This window comes from Miniopterus natalensis, chromosome 19 (genome assembly GCF_054644295.1).
Source record: "Miniopterus natalensis isolate mMinNat1 chromosome 19, mMinNat1.hap1, whole genome shotgun sequence".
In the NCBI taxonomy this organism is placed as follows: domain Eukaryota; kingdom Metazoa; phylum Chordata; class Mammalia; order Chiroptera; family Miniopteridae; genus Miniopterus; species Miniopterus natalensis.
The window spans coordinates 4471639-4485006 of NC_142099.1; the positions used below are offsets into that span (position 1 = coordinate 4471639).

The 13368-nt window shown below is 50.6% G+C and overlaps 1 protein-coding gene across 2 annotated transcripts in view; it reads right to left on the reverse strand.

The window, feature by feature from the left end:
- Window positions 1-12759, reverse strand: part of VAV3 (vav guanine nucleotide exchange factor 3) — a 157537-nt gene extending 144778 nt beyond the window's left edge. For both annotated transcript variants that reach the window (XM_087827792.1, XM_087827793.1), the window contains exon 1: window positions 12515-12759. In XM_087827792.1, coding sequence (XP_087683918.1) covers window positions 12515-12718 — 204 coding nt within the window. In that variant the 5' untranslated portion in view covers window positions 12719-12759. The remainder of the gene's footprint in view (window positions 1-12514) is intronic.
- Between the last annotated feature and the right edge of the window lie 609 nt (window positions 12760-13368).

Consider the following 13368-nt stretch of genomic DNA (forward strand, 5'->3'; position numbering starts at 1 on the left):
ATCCTTCCCCAGACAGAGTCCTGTGCAGTATGTGAGTTAGTCTGGCTGAATTCTCCACAGTCCGCAACTAATACGGTTTTCGAGTTCTTGAGTCCATGATTTCCAGTTTGTACTGCCACCTTAACGTTCAGCTCTCCCTCCCTCTTCTTTTAACCTGCAACCTGTAATCTCCTTGAACTTGAAAAAAAAACAACAAAAAAACAGGCTTGATGAAGAGGAATGGAACCTACGCTGAGTACCTTCCAAGTGCCAAATACTAAATATGCCTTACTTTGGTTCATTTAATCCTTACACCACTGTAAACAAGTGTCATTTTCTCTGTTTAATAAATGTAGAAACCCAAGATCAGAACTGTTAGGTTGCCCAAGATTATAAGTGGCATAGCCAGGATTCAGCGCCGGGTTGATGAACTCAGGCCCATGTGCTTTCTACCACACAGCGCTGCTCATTAGAATAGTGTGTGAATTAAGTCCTCAGGCTTGAAGTCAGAATCCAGGCGCTCTCTCACGGTCAGCATAAATTAAGTTCAGTGTATTGCATTTGCATGGAATTTTTAAAATCTAAAATCTTTCTCTCTTCTTCTGTAAAGAAGTGAGAGCTTTGTCACTATTTCACTTTTTTTTTACTCAGCTTATTTTATATAAAACCCAAGAGGACTTCAAGTAGTTACCAAACAACAAGGATGCAAAATGGCCTGGTGCTCTAGCTACATAGGTAAGAAATAAATGTATATGCACCATTGAAACTGGTGAACCATTTATTAACCACTGAGGAGAGGAAATTAGATCCTTCACAAAACATCTCATTATTTTCCCCTAAGGTCATTAAATGACTACATATTCAAGAAGGTTGAGAATTCAATAAGAATTTAACTCGCAGAACCGCTGTATAATCTCAAGGCTCCAGCTTCACATTTTAGAATCTACAGAAATGAAACTAATATTAACAGCAGGCATGTCTCATTCTCTCCTTAACCACTACCTCTGGAAGCCCCCAGACCTTTCATGCCCATCCTGAGCTCCAGAGACCTCAATTCCTGCCTTTCCTGCTTCCCCTTCTCTGAGGGTCAGTTGCTCTACTCTCCTGAATCCCTACGTTTAGTTGATCGGCAAAAGCAAGACTATTTCCAAGTTCTCTGTCATTGTAAAGAATCTCAAGTCAAGCGTGTCTTGGGTGGCTGACTATGACCTGAGCTTACTAACTTCCTTAGCCAAAGAACGCTTTCTTCTGTGTGCCAGTCTAATGCCAAGGAATTTAGCAGCCTTCTGCTGAATCTACACTTTGGACTATCAATAAGCCATAGGATTATGCTCGATTCACTTTCCCTATCAGGCACTGCGTAAATGATTAAGTGAAAGTTGCACTAATTGAATGATAACATTACCAAAACAAACAAACAAACAAACAAACAAAAAAGAGCCCTTGCCAACATGAGCAGATACTGTGAGCTGGCTGCCAGAGGGACCGGGCAGCCCCGGAACTGCTGGGACCTTGCAAGAGGAGAGTCAAGAGCTTCTGGTTTCTTGGTGGATGTTCACGCAAATGCACCAGCGGGCTCTGGAGACCACAAACCAGAAACACCGCTGCCAGTATGTAGCATCCAACTCCTCGGAGGCAAAGTTTTCATTGCCCCTGGCCCTCCCTGGGACTCAAATGGATTAGATATTCCCTTCATGACCCAAAACTCTCTTGGGAATCAGAAAGCAAAAAATGTGACTTGTAACAAAAAAAATGTACAAGTGTAACCTGTAAAGTGTGCAACCGCTGCTTCTTCTAGTCACAGTAATAATGGTCACCACCATGGGGAGTGAAGGGGACAGGCTGAGGACAAGTGAGAACTCAGGAGGACTGGGTGGGAGCAATGAGGACTGGGCGAACTGCAGGGACTACGGGAGAGTTAGGGACACAGAGCGGCCAGGATTTAGAGGGTGGGAGTATGACCCGGGGGCCACAGCATCACAGAGGCGAATAAAAGCAGAGGTGAGGAATTTAGGGTGTGAGTAGAAGGCTGATCGCGGAATCGGAAAGGACTTGGGGACACGCAACCAAGAAGCAATAGACCAGGGAAGGAAGAGATACCAGTCAACCGAAGAGCACGGGGGGAGGGGGCGATAATGGATGCTCCAGTAGGCGAGAGGGACTGAGAGGCGGCAAGTCAGGGGTCAGAGGGACAGAGAGAGGGCAGCTCCACCTCCGGACACTCTCCCGCAGATGCCTGTTAAGCAGTCGGGACTTTCATTACAGTCCCTGTTCCCGCAACTTTTAAGATATTCTAGAGAACAGGCCATCATCTGATGCTCCAGGCCACCCGCCGAGGACATGGGCTCTAACATCCTCACTGCCAAAGGCAAATGGTACGGCCATATTCCGGTAGCCGTGCTATTGAGGAAATTTCATCACCGCTCAGAATGACTGGTTGGGGACATCCCTGAGGCCTGAAGGTCTCTGCACGTTGGTCTCACGCACACCCACACCCAGTGATCTTTCTCAAACCTTCTTCCTCTCCAGTGACCACGCTGTCCTACTCCTGGTCTCACAGGTCCCGCTCAGCTGCCTGCACTTTTGCACCAGCCTCGCAGCAACCAGTGACCGACTTCCGCTCTGCACTCTTGCAGAAGCCTGACTCCACGGTCAAGTCTGGGTCCCAGCCCCCAAAAAGCAGAAACTTCATATGATTTCTCTTTGTGCCTTCAGCACGCTGCACATAGGAGGCACTAGACAAATGTCCGTGGGAAGGAGAGAAACGCCTTGAGCCGCGCGTGCACACACACACACAATCCATTTTGTGTCGTTGGCACCATACCCAGCACGTAGGAAATGCATCGAAAAAAGCATTTCCTACGTACTGAACTCTAACTCGACTCTTCCTTCCCATCCATCTCCCTGGCAGGAGGGCAGGTGAGAGGTAAAACCCATGCCATGTAGACACGGGGTCAGAGACTGAGTTTTAATCACCCTGAATCCTTACCATCCATTATAAAACCTAATACCCAGCAGACAAACTGATGATTTAATTCATCGATCAAATCATATGCACCAACTCCCGTGAAGAAAGAACCCAACAGAAAGCAGATCAGCTATGAAATTACCCAGAAGCAAATCGTCCACGAACTTGACAATCAGACTAGATAATAAATGAAAGCAGGTTTCATTATTTCAGATGTTTCTATTTTAAATTCAGTGCATTTTAGTGCAGAACAATGCAACCTCATTTGACATGCGCTGAACAGGCCTAGCTTTTTTTCCTACCTTTTCCCAGCCATTTGCTCGTGCAACTCACCACCCATCTATCCACCGAGCTTGGTAGCAGGAACGAGGAACCTCGCTGAATTTGGAATTAGGACAACTGGACTCAAGTCCTGTCCTTGCCACATCCTGTCTGTGTGACCTTGAGAACAGTCCAGCCAGTGCGCATCTCAATTTCCTCTCTGGAAAGCGCTGATAAGATCTTGCTTTTCCTGCCTCTGAGACTTACGGGGCTCGAGGAAGTGAGGGAGGGAGGAGAAAACTAAGTCCTGTGCAATTCCTACTATGCCCCTGGCATTTCACATTTATTCTTTAATTCCCCCCACGATCCTGCGAAGGTTTGACTATTTCCTGCCCATTTATATGAGCACACTGAGACTCCACAAGTAAAATAACTTCCCCAAGGTCGCAGCTGTGAAGCGCCAGAGCTGGGATTCCAACATCGCTGCCTTGGCCCAGAGCTCTCTGCATGGAACCACAGTGCCTCCCAAGTGAGATCTAATTATGTGTAAAAAAAAACAACGTAGCTGCTCTTTAGCGTATAGGTACGTATCTGCTGTCACCGCTGTAAGTGATGAAGGCAGACACAAAGAGAAGCGGGTATTGGCTCAGTCACATGTTAGAGACCCAGCTGGACCAGAGCCTAGGTCTCCTGACTCCCGGTGCCTTTTCGTGAAATAAACCAGGCTGCCCCACTCCCCCAGGGAAAGGCTCCTGCCACTCACCGGCCTAGAGGCAGGATGCGTGTCTATTCAGACCAGCTGCTGCGGGTCTATTTTAAGACAAGCACTTTGAAAATCATGGGAGGTGGGTATCGAGTGTTTCATTAGATATTCTATATTAATTGACCCTTTAGCAAACTCCCATGTGAGCAGCATGTGCTCTGACTTCCTGTTAAGCAAGCAACTCGAGAGCTGACTACACTTCTTGCAACACGGATTTTGAAAGCGCCCTCAGACAGCAGCGTGCAGTACAATTCTAAAATAACTTTCCATAAAAATCAAAAGTAGCTGCTCATTTAGCCGCTCAATGTTCTGTTCACTAAATGCTCAGGACTGCGGAGAGGCAGGAGGTGAACTTGGGACTGGTCTTAACACCATGCGGGGTCTGTGCTAACAGGGGAGAATGGGGTGCTAATAATACCGCAGGTCCTCGAATAACACTGAGGAGATGCTGTGGGCACGGGACTCGTTTATATCAACCAGCCTATGGTAGAACTGGTTTCCTTATAGGTCTCTCCGCGTAAGGTCACAGAGCGGATCAACAACATTAAGTGAGGACCTGCTGTATCCTAAACAACAGCTAATAACACCATGTGTCCCAGCAATCCCTCTGCTGGACACCTACTGGGAAAATTCTAAGACAATGGTTCATAAAGATGTGTGTACCCCTGCGTTCACTGGAGCGTTCTTCACAGTGGTCAAGACATGGAAACGACCTAAGCGACAGGTGATTGGACAAAGAGGGTGAGATACAATATATACAACGGGTACTACTCGGCCGTAAGAAAAGATGAAATACTGCCATTTGTGACAACATGGATGGACCCTGAGAACATCATGCTAAGTGAAATAAGTCTGACGGAAAAAAGACAAGAGCCATATGAGGTCACTCGTGTGTGGCATATAAAACTGAAAGCAACAAAGGAACAGAGGAAAACAGAGAAAAAACTCAGGAACAACAGTATGGTGATCACCAGAGGGAAACAGGCCCCGGGGGGAGCGGGGGCAGTAGAATAGGGTAAAGAGAGTCCCATATATGGTGGCAGAAGGAGACTAGACTTGGGGTGTGAGGACACAATGCAACACACAGAGAATATACAGAGCTGTACACTTGAAATTTACATAATCTTATTAACCAATGTCACCCCAATTAAGTTAATAAAAAACTTAAAATATATAAATAAATAACAGCTAGTAATAAGTGCCTGTGCATTTATAAGAATGGTTATGATACAGAAAAAGAAAAATGACCACTGTCTGAAAAGCGTATCATTTAAAACACCAGTGTTCCTGCTGCCCAGGGAAAGGCAGCCACTCCTGACCCGGCCCGAGGAGAGCACTAACCCACATGCTCAAGGTCAGCTGTCACGGTGCTATTACAAAAGCCAAGAAATGGAAGCAACCCAAGTGCCCATCAATAGACGAGTGGATAAAAAAGGCTGTGGTGCATTTATACAATGGAATATTGGTCAGCCATAAAAAAAATAATAATAATGAAATCTTACCATTTGCAACAACACGAATGGACCTAGAGGGTATTACGCTAAGTGAAATAAGTCAGACAAAGGAAGATAAATACCATCTGATTTCACGTATCTGTGGAATCTAAGGAGCAAAATTAATGAACAAACAACAGAAACATGCTCACAGATACAGAGAACAGACTGATAGTTGCCAGAGGGGATGGGGGATGAGAAACTGGATGAAAGAAGAAGGGATTGACAAGTACAGGTTGGTAATAACAAAAGAATCACAAGGATGGAAAGTACAGCACAGGGAATATAGTCAAGAATATTGTCATAACTATGTATGGGGCAGGTGGGGACTGGAAATATCAGGGGGACAACTTTGTAAAGTATATGATTGTCTAACCACTATGCTGTACACTTAAAACAAATAATTGAAAAATAAAAATTTAAATTTAAAAAAAAAAAAAAAGGGATCCAGTTGTCCCAGGACACAGTATTAAAAGGCCAGAAAGTACGACCTACACCAGTTTTGCTCTTCCCTCTCATTGGCTCTCCTCAATTTTTCTATTTGATTTTATTTCCTGTCCCCATTGCATGCGGGTCAATGGTCTACCTCCCATTTTACACTGAACAGTATGTGTTTAAAATCACACAGTTGATACATTCAATACCCTGAACCAAAATTATTACCCAATATCCGACCAGCATGGAGGTGCTGTCATCAACAGCCAAAGAACCAACCAGAACCAACCAGAACATTCTCCAAGGTAACGTGGCAAGAGAGCGACACGGTGGAAAAAGAAGACTTCCGTTGCAGTGCCAGCCACCTCTCGGACAGGAACGCAGTTCACTTCCAATGTTCTGATTCTAATCTTGGCTCCACCCAGAACTACGTGCTGGTACAAGTCACAGCCTCCTCTTAGCCCGGGAGAGTATCTAACATGTGGGGATCAATAACAAAGTGCCTGTCTCGCAGTGCATGACAATCAGATCAGGAGCGGTCCTTGTGAACACAGGACCTTGTCTGTTTCTGCACCAGCAGTTGTCATAATTATAGTAAAAATAGTTAACCTGCATTGAGCATCTGCATGTGCCGGTCACAAGGCTCATTCATTCATTCGGTCCTTGCAAGCGCCCTCGGAGGCAGGCTCTTTCTTGCGCCTATTTCCGAGACGAGGGCGCTGAGGCCCAGACAGGTTCGGTCACTTTATGAAAGTCACCTGGTGTCAGGTGGTGTAGTAATATTATTATTAGTAATGTCACTTAGTGAACAGGTGTTTGTGTGTGTGTGTGTGTTTTTAACGACACAGTGCTTAACACATCTTAATAAAATTTATATAGACATGTTTGAAAAAGTAGCAGAGTCGTCATTTGCAACCCATTATCAATGAATGAATGGATGCCTAGTTACGTCTGGGTATTTGGATGAGTCCCCGTGCCAGTGTCCAGAGATGTGTATAAAGGAGGAAGCCTAGGGCAGCCTCAGGCAGGTCACAGCCTGGAAGGGAGACAGAGAAGGAAAAGACTGCCAAACCGGACGAGGGATGCTGGGCCCCACCCATGTTTACCAAAGCAGCAGGTGACCAGCCACACCTTGGGGAGGAGTAGGGAAGCCCTGCAAGGGTGACCCTTGAACCAAATCTTCAATCAGACCAATAAGAACGGGTGTTTCAAGCAGAGAAATGGGCATGTGCAATGGTACAGAGACATATAAACAGCACAGAGAAGCCACAGAAAGGTCAGGGGCAGAGTGGAGCAGAGCTCCGAGAGATGAACAGGCCCAGACCATGGGCCCCTGCATGCTTACGAAGGAGTCTGGACTTTATCCCGTGGTCCACGGGGATCCATTAAACAGTTTAAGGAGGCTTCCTGACACCTGCCCCAGAAGTTCTGGTGAACCCTAGGAGTCCCTCTCCATCACACCCAATGCTCGGCAAGTCTCTGTGGCTCTACCTTGAAAACATTTCCAGAATCAAATGAGGGGACTAATGATGTATGTAAATGCACACGGGCAGATCCAGGGGAGACCTGAGGATGCAGGAAGCAGGGGAGAGAGTGGAGGAGCTCTGAGCTCTGATCATTCACCCGCAGAACAGGAGAGAGGGCACCATCCGTGGGCACGGACGCAGGAAGGTGGGAGCCCTCCTCCGACCGTCTGCTTTCTCAGTGGAATAGGAAGCAGGTGACCAGTCGAGAGGAAGAGTGGAGATGGGGGTGAAGGAGGTTTGAAGAGAAAAGGTACTAGTCATCCAGGGAAGCCTGGAAGTGCAAGGTCTAGGGCAGTTCTCAAACATTTTGGTCTCAGGGCCCCACTCTACTCTTTAAAAAAAATTACTGAGAATCTTCAGCAACTTTTGTCGATGGGGGTTATATCCATCAACGTTTAACATATGAACAGAGAAATCTAAGATACACAGGAGCACGTAATCCATCGTCAATCACAGCAATGAAACAGCAGCGGCATGGTGCAGCCTCGGGAAAACTCCACCACACACTGTGAGAAAACCTGAGTGTGAATCTTCATATTATAAAAAGGAGTTTTGACCTCGTGGAACTCCTCAAGGCATCCCGGGCACTGCCCGGAGTCCCCAGCCCATACTACGAGCACGACTGGTCTAGAGAAATGTTCTAATCGGGTGGCTGGTCGCCTGGGCTGCCCACTCGAGGTCAGGTGTCACGAAGGTAAAGTAAGAAGAGCTGGCGTGGTGTGGGCTTTCCTCCATCGGGTCAGCGGCCAAATTCAGGGCGTCAGGAGAGAGCTGGACAGGGCAGGAGAGGCTACGGGAACTGCAGGGGCTACGGTATTTAAGCTGAGTAGGGGGCGATGAAGGCGTGCGGGCATTGAAGAGGGGGTAGGACCAGGACTTGCAACGCCCGCTGGGTTCGTAGGATAAGCTAGAAAGGAAGCAGCAGGAAGGGATGCTTGAAACTGAGAATACAAAGGCCACTGCTACTCACTGCAAACTCCGCATCCAAACTGCTGTGTTCCTTTCCCTCTGAACCCCGAACCTCCTCTCTAGGCCTCGCCCTGCCTCCCAAAGCACCCGAGCCTGCAGCCTGAGACTCAGCCTGGATGTGCCTCCCACGCCCACTGCTCTAAGGGTCCCAAAGCCCTGTCCCCGCAGCCGGCAACCTTTCTGCGTTGGGGATGATGCCCGAGTGACAGAGCCACACCGGCCAGCCAGGGCCCAAGCGGCTCTTCACTCTCCTTAACCTGTCCTGTTCCTCTCTATCCGGCCTCTCCACCCTGCCCCTGGCCTCACCCTCCCGACTGAAGTTCAGCTGCCGTCTTCCTTGGACCCAGTTCTCTCCCACCCAGTTCACCCTCCACCTGGTGTGGGCGAGCTGTCCCCAGCGAAGTCTGCCACACGACCCTCACCCCTCCACCCAGGCAGTGACTGTAACAGTGGAGGTGGAGCAGCACACTTGCTGGGTATCTAGTTAATCTCTCACACACACACACAACGCTGGCAGATTATCCAAGAGAACAAACTAACAAATGGCAAAGAGCTAACTGACTTCTGAGAAGAAAGGCAATACCGACATTACTCTGAACTGACTACAAGTGTGACCAGCGCACCACTCATTTTGGACAATCGCATCCTTTACGCCTCGCCTCAGTGTCCCCCAGTCGGCCTCACAGAGCACCACCTTGTCTGAGGGGCAGGGGGTACAGCCATGTATTTGGAATGTACCCCTTAATGCTGAAATTAATAGAACCATAATTTTTTAAAACTATGTGCAGTTATGTAGAGCAGAATACAGTTCTTTTGAACATTTTTTGTAAAAAGCAGTAACAGCATCATAAACCCAACCCCAGCTTGGAAAGAAATCTTGGCGACAACAGTAGTGTATTCTCTTAGAAATGCTGCATCACCAACCTTTGGTACTCAGAATAAAAGATTATGTGAAAGAAAATTAATCAATGGAAATCAATGACTGAGAGGAAATGGTACTGAGAAGAGTAGCAGTCTGAGTGAAGAGAAGTTCAGGAACACAGTAAGTTTATGTCACTTCTATTTTCTTATATATATACGTATTTCTTTTTCCCACATATACACATGTAGACAGGAGTGCCCCCATGGTAAAATTTGTCTCAATCTAAAAGAGCTCTTTGGATAGGTGTAAAATAAGAATTCTATGTGATAAGAAAATAATCCTTTCTTAACCCCTTTCCCCCACTAGCCACGACCCAATTTTTCCGCTCTATTTACAGCCAAATTACTCTCGGAGAGATATCTATGCTCACTGTCTCCTCTCTCTTCCTGTGCTCTCTTCTCCAATCGGGTGTCTGACCAGCACACACCAAATCTGTCTCTGTCAAGATTACCAAAGAACTGTATTTTGCTTAATACAATATCCTATCCTCAATTCCTGTTTTACTTGATTTTTTGGCAGCATCTGACACGTCTGATCACCCCTCCTAGAGACACTTCCTTCCCTTGGATTCCCGGAACCATATTTTATTGGTTTCCCTTCTATCTCCTGGCCTTTCCCTCTCAACTGCTTTCCAGGTTCTCATCTCTCTACCCTTGACGCACGGGCGGGCCCCACAGCTCAAGCAAAACATCAATAAACTAAAATTTCATTTGCCAACACCTGCTCGTAGCAGTCTCAAATACCACAAACCTAGAAAGTGAGAGCTTCCATGTAGTCCCTGGCTTAGAAGCTCATGTGCTCTAAGGCCAATTCAAATTAATATCTTCAGTAGAACCTAAATCAGTTGAACAGAATGGCTCTTAGACACAGCAAAAGCCACAATTACTACTAACAACATCTCTAAATTCAGAAGGGTAGGTCTGCTGGGACATGTGTCAGGATTTCTACGTTATTCATGACTGAGTGTGAATAGAGCTGATGGAGTAAGAAACGACAGAAGCATCTAGAAAGATATATGAGTTAAAGGCAGAAATATTTAGAGAGCGATGTCATCCCCAAAAGAATTTGTAGGCCTTGCAAGTGTTTTAAAATGTCCATTGTAACCTATGACAATAGCAGGGGAAAAAATGTCTCAATTTTGCTAACAGAGAATATCTATGAAGTTACACAATATGTGCTGGACATCTGCAGGTATGTTAAATGTCTTGTTTCATGAAACCATGTAATAAGTCTCATTTAAGGATTTAATAACAACTTGTATGATACAAGCTCACAGGTCCAGCACTCCACTGTTTAGCAATCTTATCTGTCTCTACAATATGGACAAGAACCAAGAAGAAAACAGACCACCGTGTGCAGGTACCAACCTTCTGGGGGTCACTTTAGGGGGAAGCCCTCATTCACAGGACATTCGAAAGGAAACTGCACTGAAGTTGGGACCAGGAAGCTCAAGGTTGGTCAGACTGAAGAACCCAAAACCACAACAGCCTAAGGAAGGTCACTCAGTGTTTAGCTCATTACAACCTGGTGGCTTATCTGACAGCACAGTCATGATTCCTTTAGGGCGAGGATCCAGCTCAGTTTCCATTAATGATGCTCATAACGACAGTCCTTAGTCATCAAAAGGATTCAATTATATCTAATATGTGCTACAAAGAGAAGAGCAAAAACACACTTGGAATAAGGGTTAGAAGGTTTTGAGAGAGAGAGAGAGAGATCCTCTGCAGTCCAGAAAATCTGATTGTTGACAACGTAGTGAACAGCTCCGGAGGGCCCCAGGACACCAGAGTTTCAGGAAACACACACAGCCCTGCTCTTCCTGCTGGCTGGCCGGGGCATCCTGACCCGAGCTGCCTCCAGAGGCCGGAGGCCAGGTGGACAATGGGCATCTGTGGGCTCCCAGCCTCATGGAAATGCTTGCTGACGCCCTGGACAGAACAGCCAGAATGGGGGCAGTTCAAAAGGGGTCCGAGGAGTCAGCAGTCACCACCAGGGATTATGAGAGAGTAGAAAACAACTGATCCCACTTCTAAAAAACACAGGGCTCTCGCCGCTGCCAAGCTCGTCCTTCATTGCGGGCGGGATAACCAGCAGGTTGAAGGCAGACAGGCAAGGGGCCCCGAATTTGAGGGGCGGGGGGGCCCTGATAAACACACTGGCCTCAAGAAGAGGTGAGTGCCTGTTTGGTAAAGCACATCGAGTCAGTTCCAGGTTAAAAGGCACTGCTCTGGCTGCTAAGCAGCTGAGGTTCCCTGCCATTCAGGGTTCGTGCCCCAGTGTGCCAGGGAGGGAGCTCTTTCCCCTCCTTTCAAGTTGAAAGTGGGGATGTTTTACATTGTGAAAGAGAAAAACCGATGTGCTGGGTCGGGTCTACCAACTTTCTGTGCAGAAAGTTTCTGACAGCACCCAGAAAACACTCTTCCACTGAGCTGGGACTTTTGAGTTGACTCAAAGGTGCACGCAGCCCTGCAGACCTGCCTCCCCCCCCCAGACACCCCCAGGCCGGCTCCGGCCCGCGGGGCCAGGCGCGCCCCAGGCCCGCAGAGCGCCCGGAGCAAGGGAAAGCGGATCTCGAGCGAAACCTCCGGCTTCCTGCGGCTGCGAGGGGCGGCCCGCTCGTCTCCCACGCCCGCAGCCGCTGCACACGGCAGCTCGCCCGCCCGCCGGCCCGGGGGCTCTCGGGGCGCCCCTGTGCGGTGCCCCTTCCCCTCCCCTCGCCCAGGGCCACCCCGGCGCAGCTAACGGCGCCGTTCGCCCTCCACTTCCTAGAGCCCTCGTCGGAGCCGTGGTTCCTCTTTCAAGAAAACATGGGGACGAAGCGCGCAGCCGACGACCGGTCCAGAGGAGGATCGCCCCGCCGTCCCGGCGCGCCCACCCCTCCGTCACGATAGAGGGCCGGGCCCGAGTCCTTTTGTTGCTCGCGGGCGCCCTGAGGCAGGACCGTGTCCCGCCGGGCAAAGCCTTTCCGCGACCCTCCCGCCCCCCCGGGCGCGGGGCCGTGGCGCTCGGCTCCAAGCTGACCCGTGCCCGGCCCAGGGACGAAAAGCCGAGGCGGTCCCCCGAGCAGAAGGCCGGGGGGCGGGGGGCAGGGCCGGGCACGCCGGGCGCACCTAGACGTTCGCATCCGCACAAAGAAACGAGCCGGGCGGGTAATGGGAGACGCCTGCTGGAGGCGGGGGCGCCCCGCCGGCCCCTCACCTGGGACATCTGCGGCCTCAGGTTGATCTCCTTCAGGTTGATGGAGCGCGCCCGGAGGTTGTTGAGCAGCTGGCACAGGAGGACTCCATCGCGGAGGGTCTGCGCCAGGTCGAACACCTGCGCCGAGTCCCAGGTCACCCGGTGGTTGGCGGGCAGCACCTTGCAGTGGATGAGCCACTGCGCGCACTGCCGCCACGGCTCCATGCCCGACGGCTCGGGGACGCGGCCCGGCCGGGGCCGGCGGCGAGGATGCGGCCGCCGCTGCGGTCCCTGCGCGCCCCGCCGACGCCAGCCGGCCCGGCCCCTTCCCGGCGAGGGCGCGAGGGGGGCGGCGCCGCGGCCCGGGGGTCGGGGGCCCCGCGCGGGGTTCGGCTGGCTCCCCGCCCCGCGCCCGCCGCCGCTGCAGCGAGTCCCGCGCGCTCTGCGTGCGCCCCGGCCGGCTCGGCGGCGGCGACCGCGCACAGGCTTCCGACTCGCGAGCCCGGCGCCCCGCCACTGAGCATGCCCAGCGCGCAGCCCGTCTCGCCGCCCGCGAGTCCCCGGAGGCGCGGGTGGGAGCGCGCGCCGCTCTGGCCCGGGGTCGGCGGCGGGGCGGGGGCGGGGCGGCCCGGGGCGTCCGCGCCTCCGCCCACCCGCGGCCCCGCGGCGCGGAGCTCCGGGCCCCGGCGGCCGGCGGTGGTCTCGCGGGGCGGCTCCCCGGCTCGGGGGCGGGGCGGCTGAGCACTTGGGCACCGGCGCGCTTCCTACTGGGGACCCCCGAGCGGCCGGCGAGGCTTTGTAAAGGGTCTGCGAGGAGCGAAAGAGGCACCGGGGCCCCGGGACTCCCCAGAGGAAACGCAAACGGGGCGCAGGGC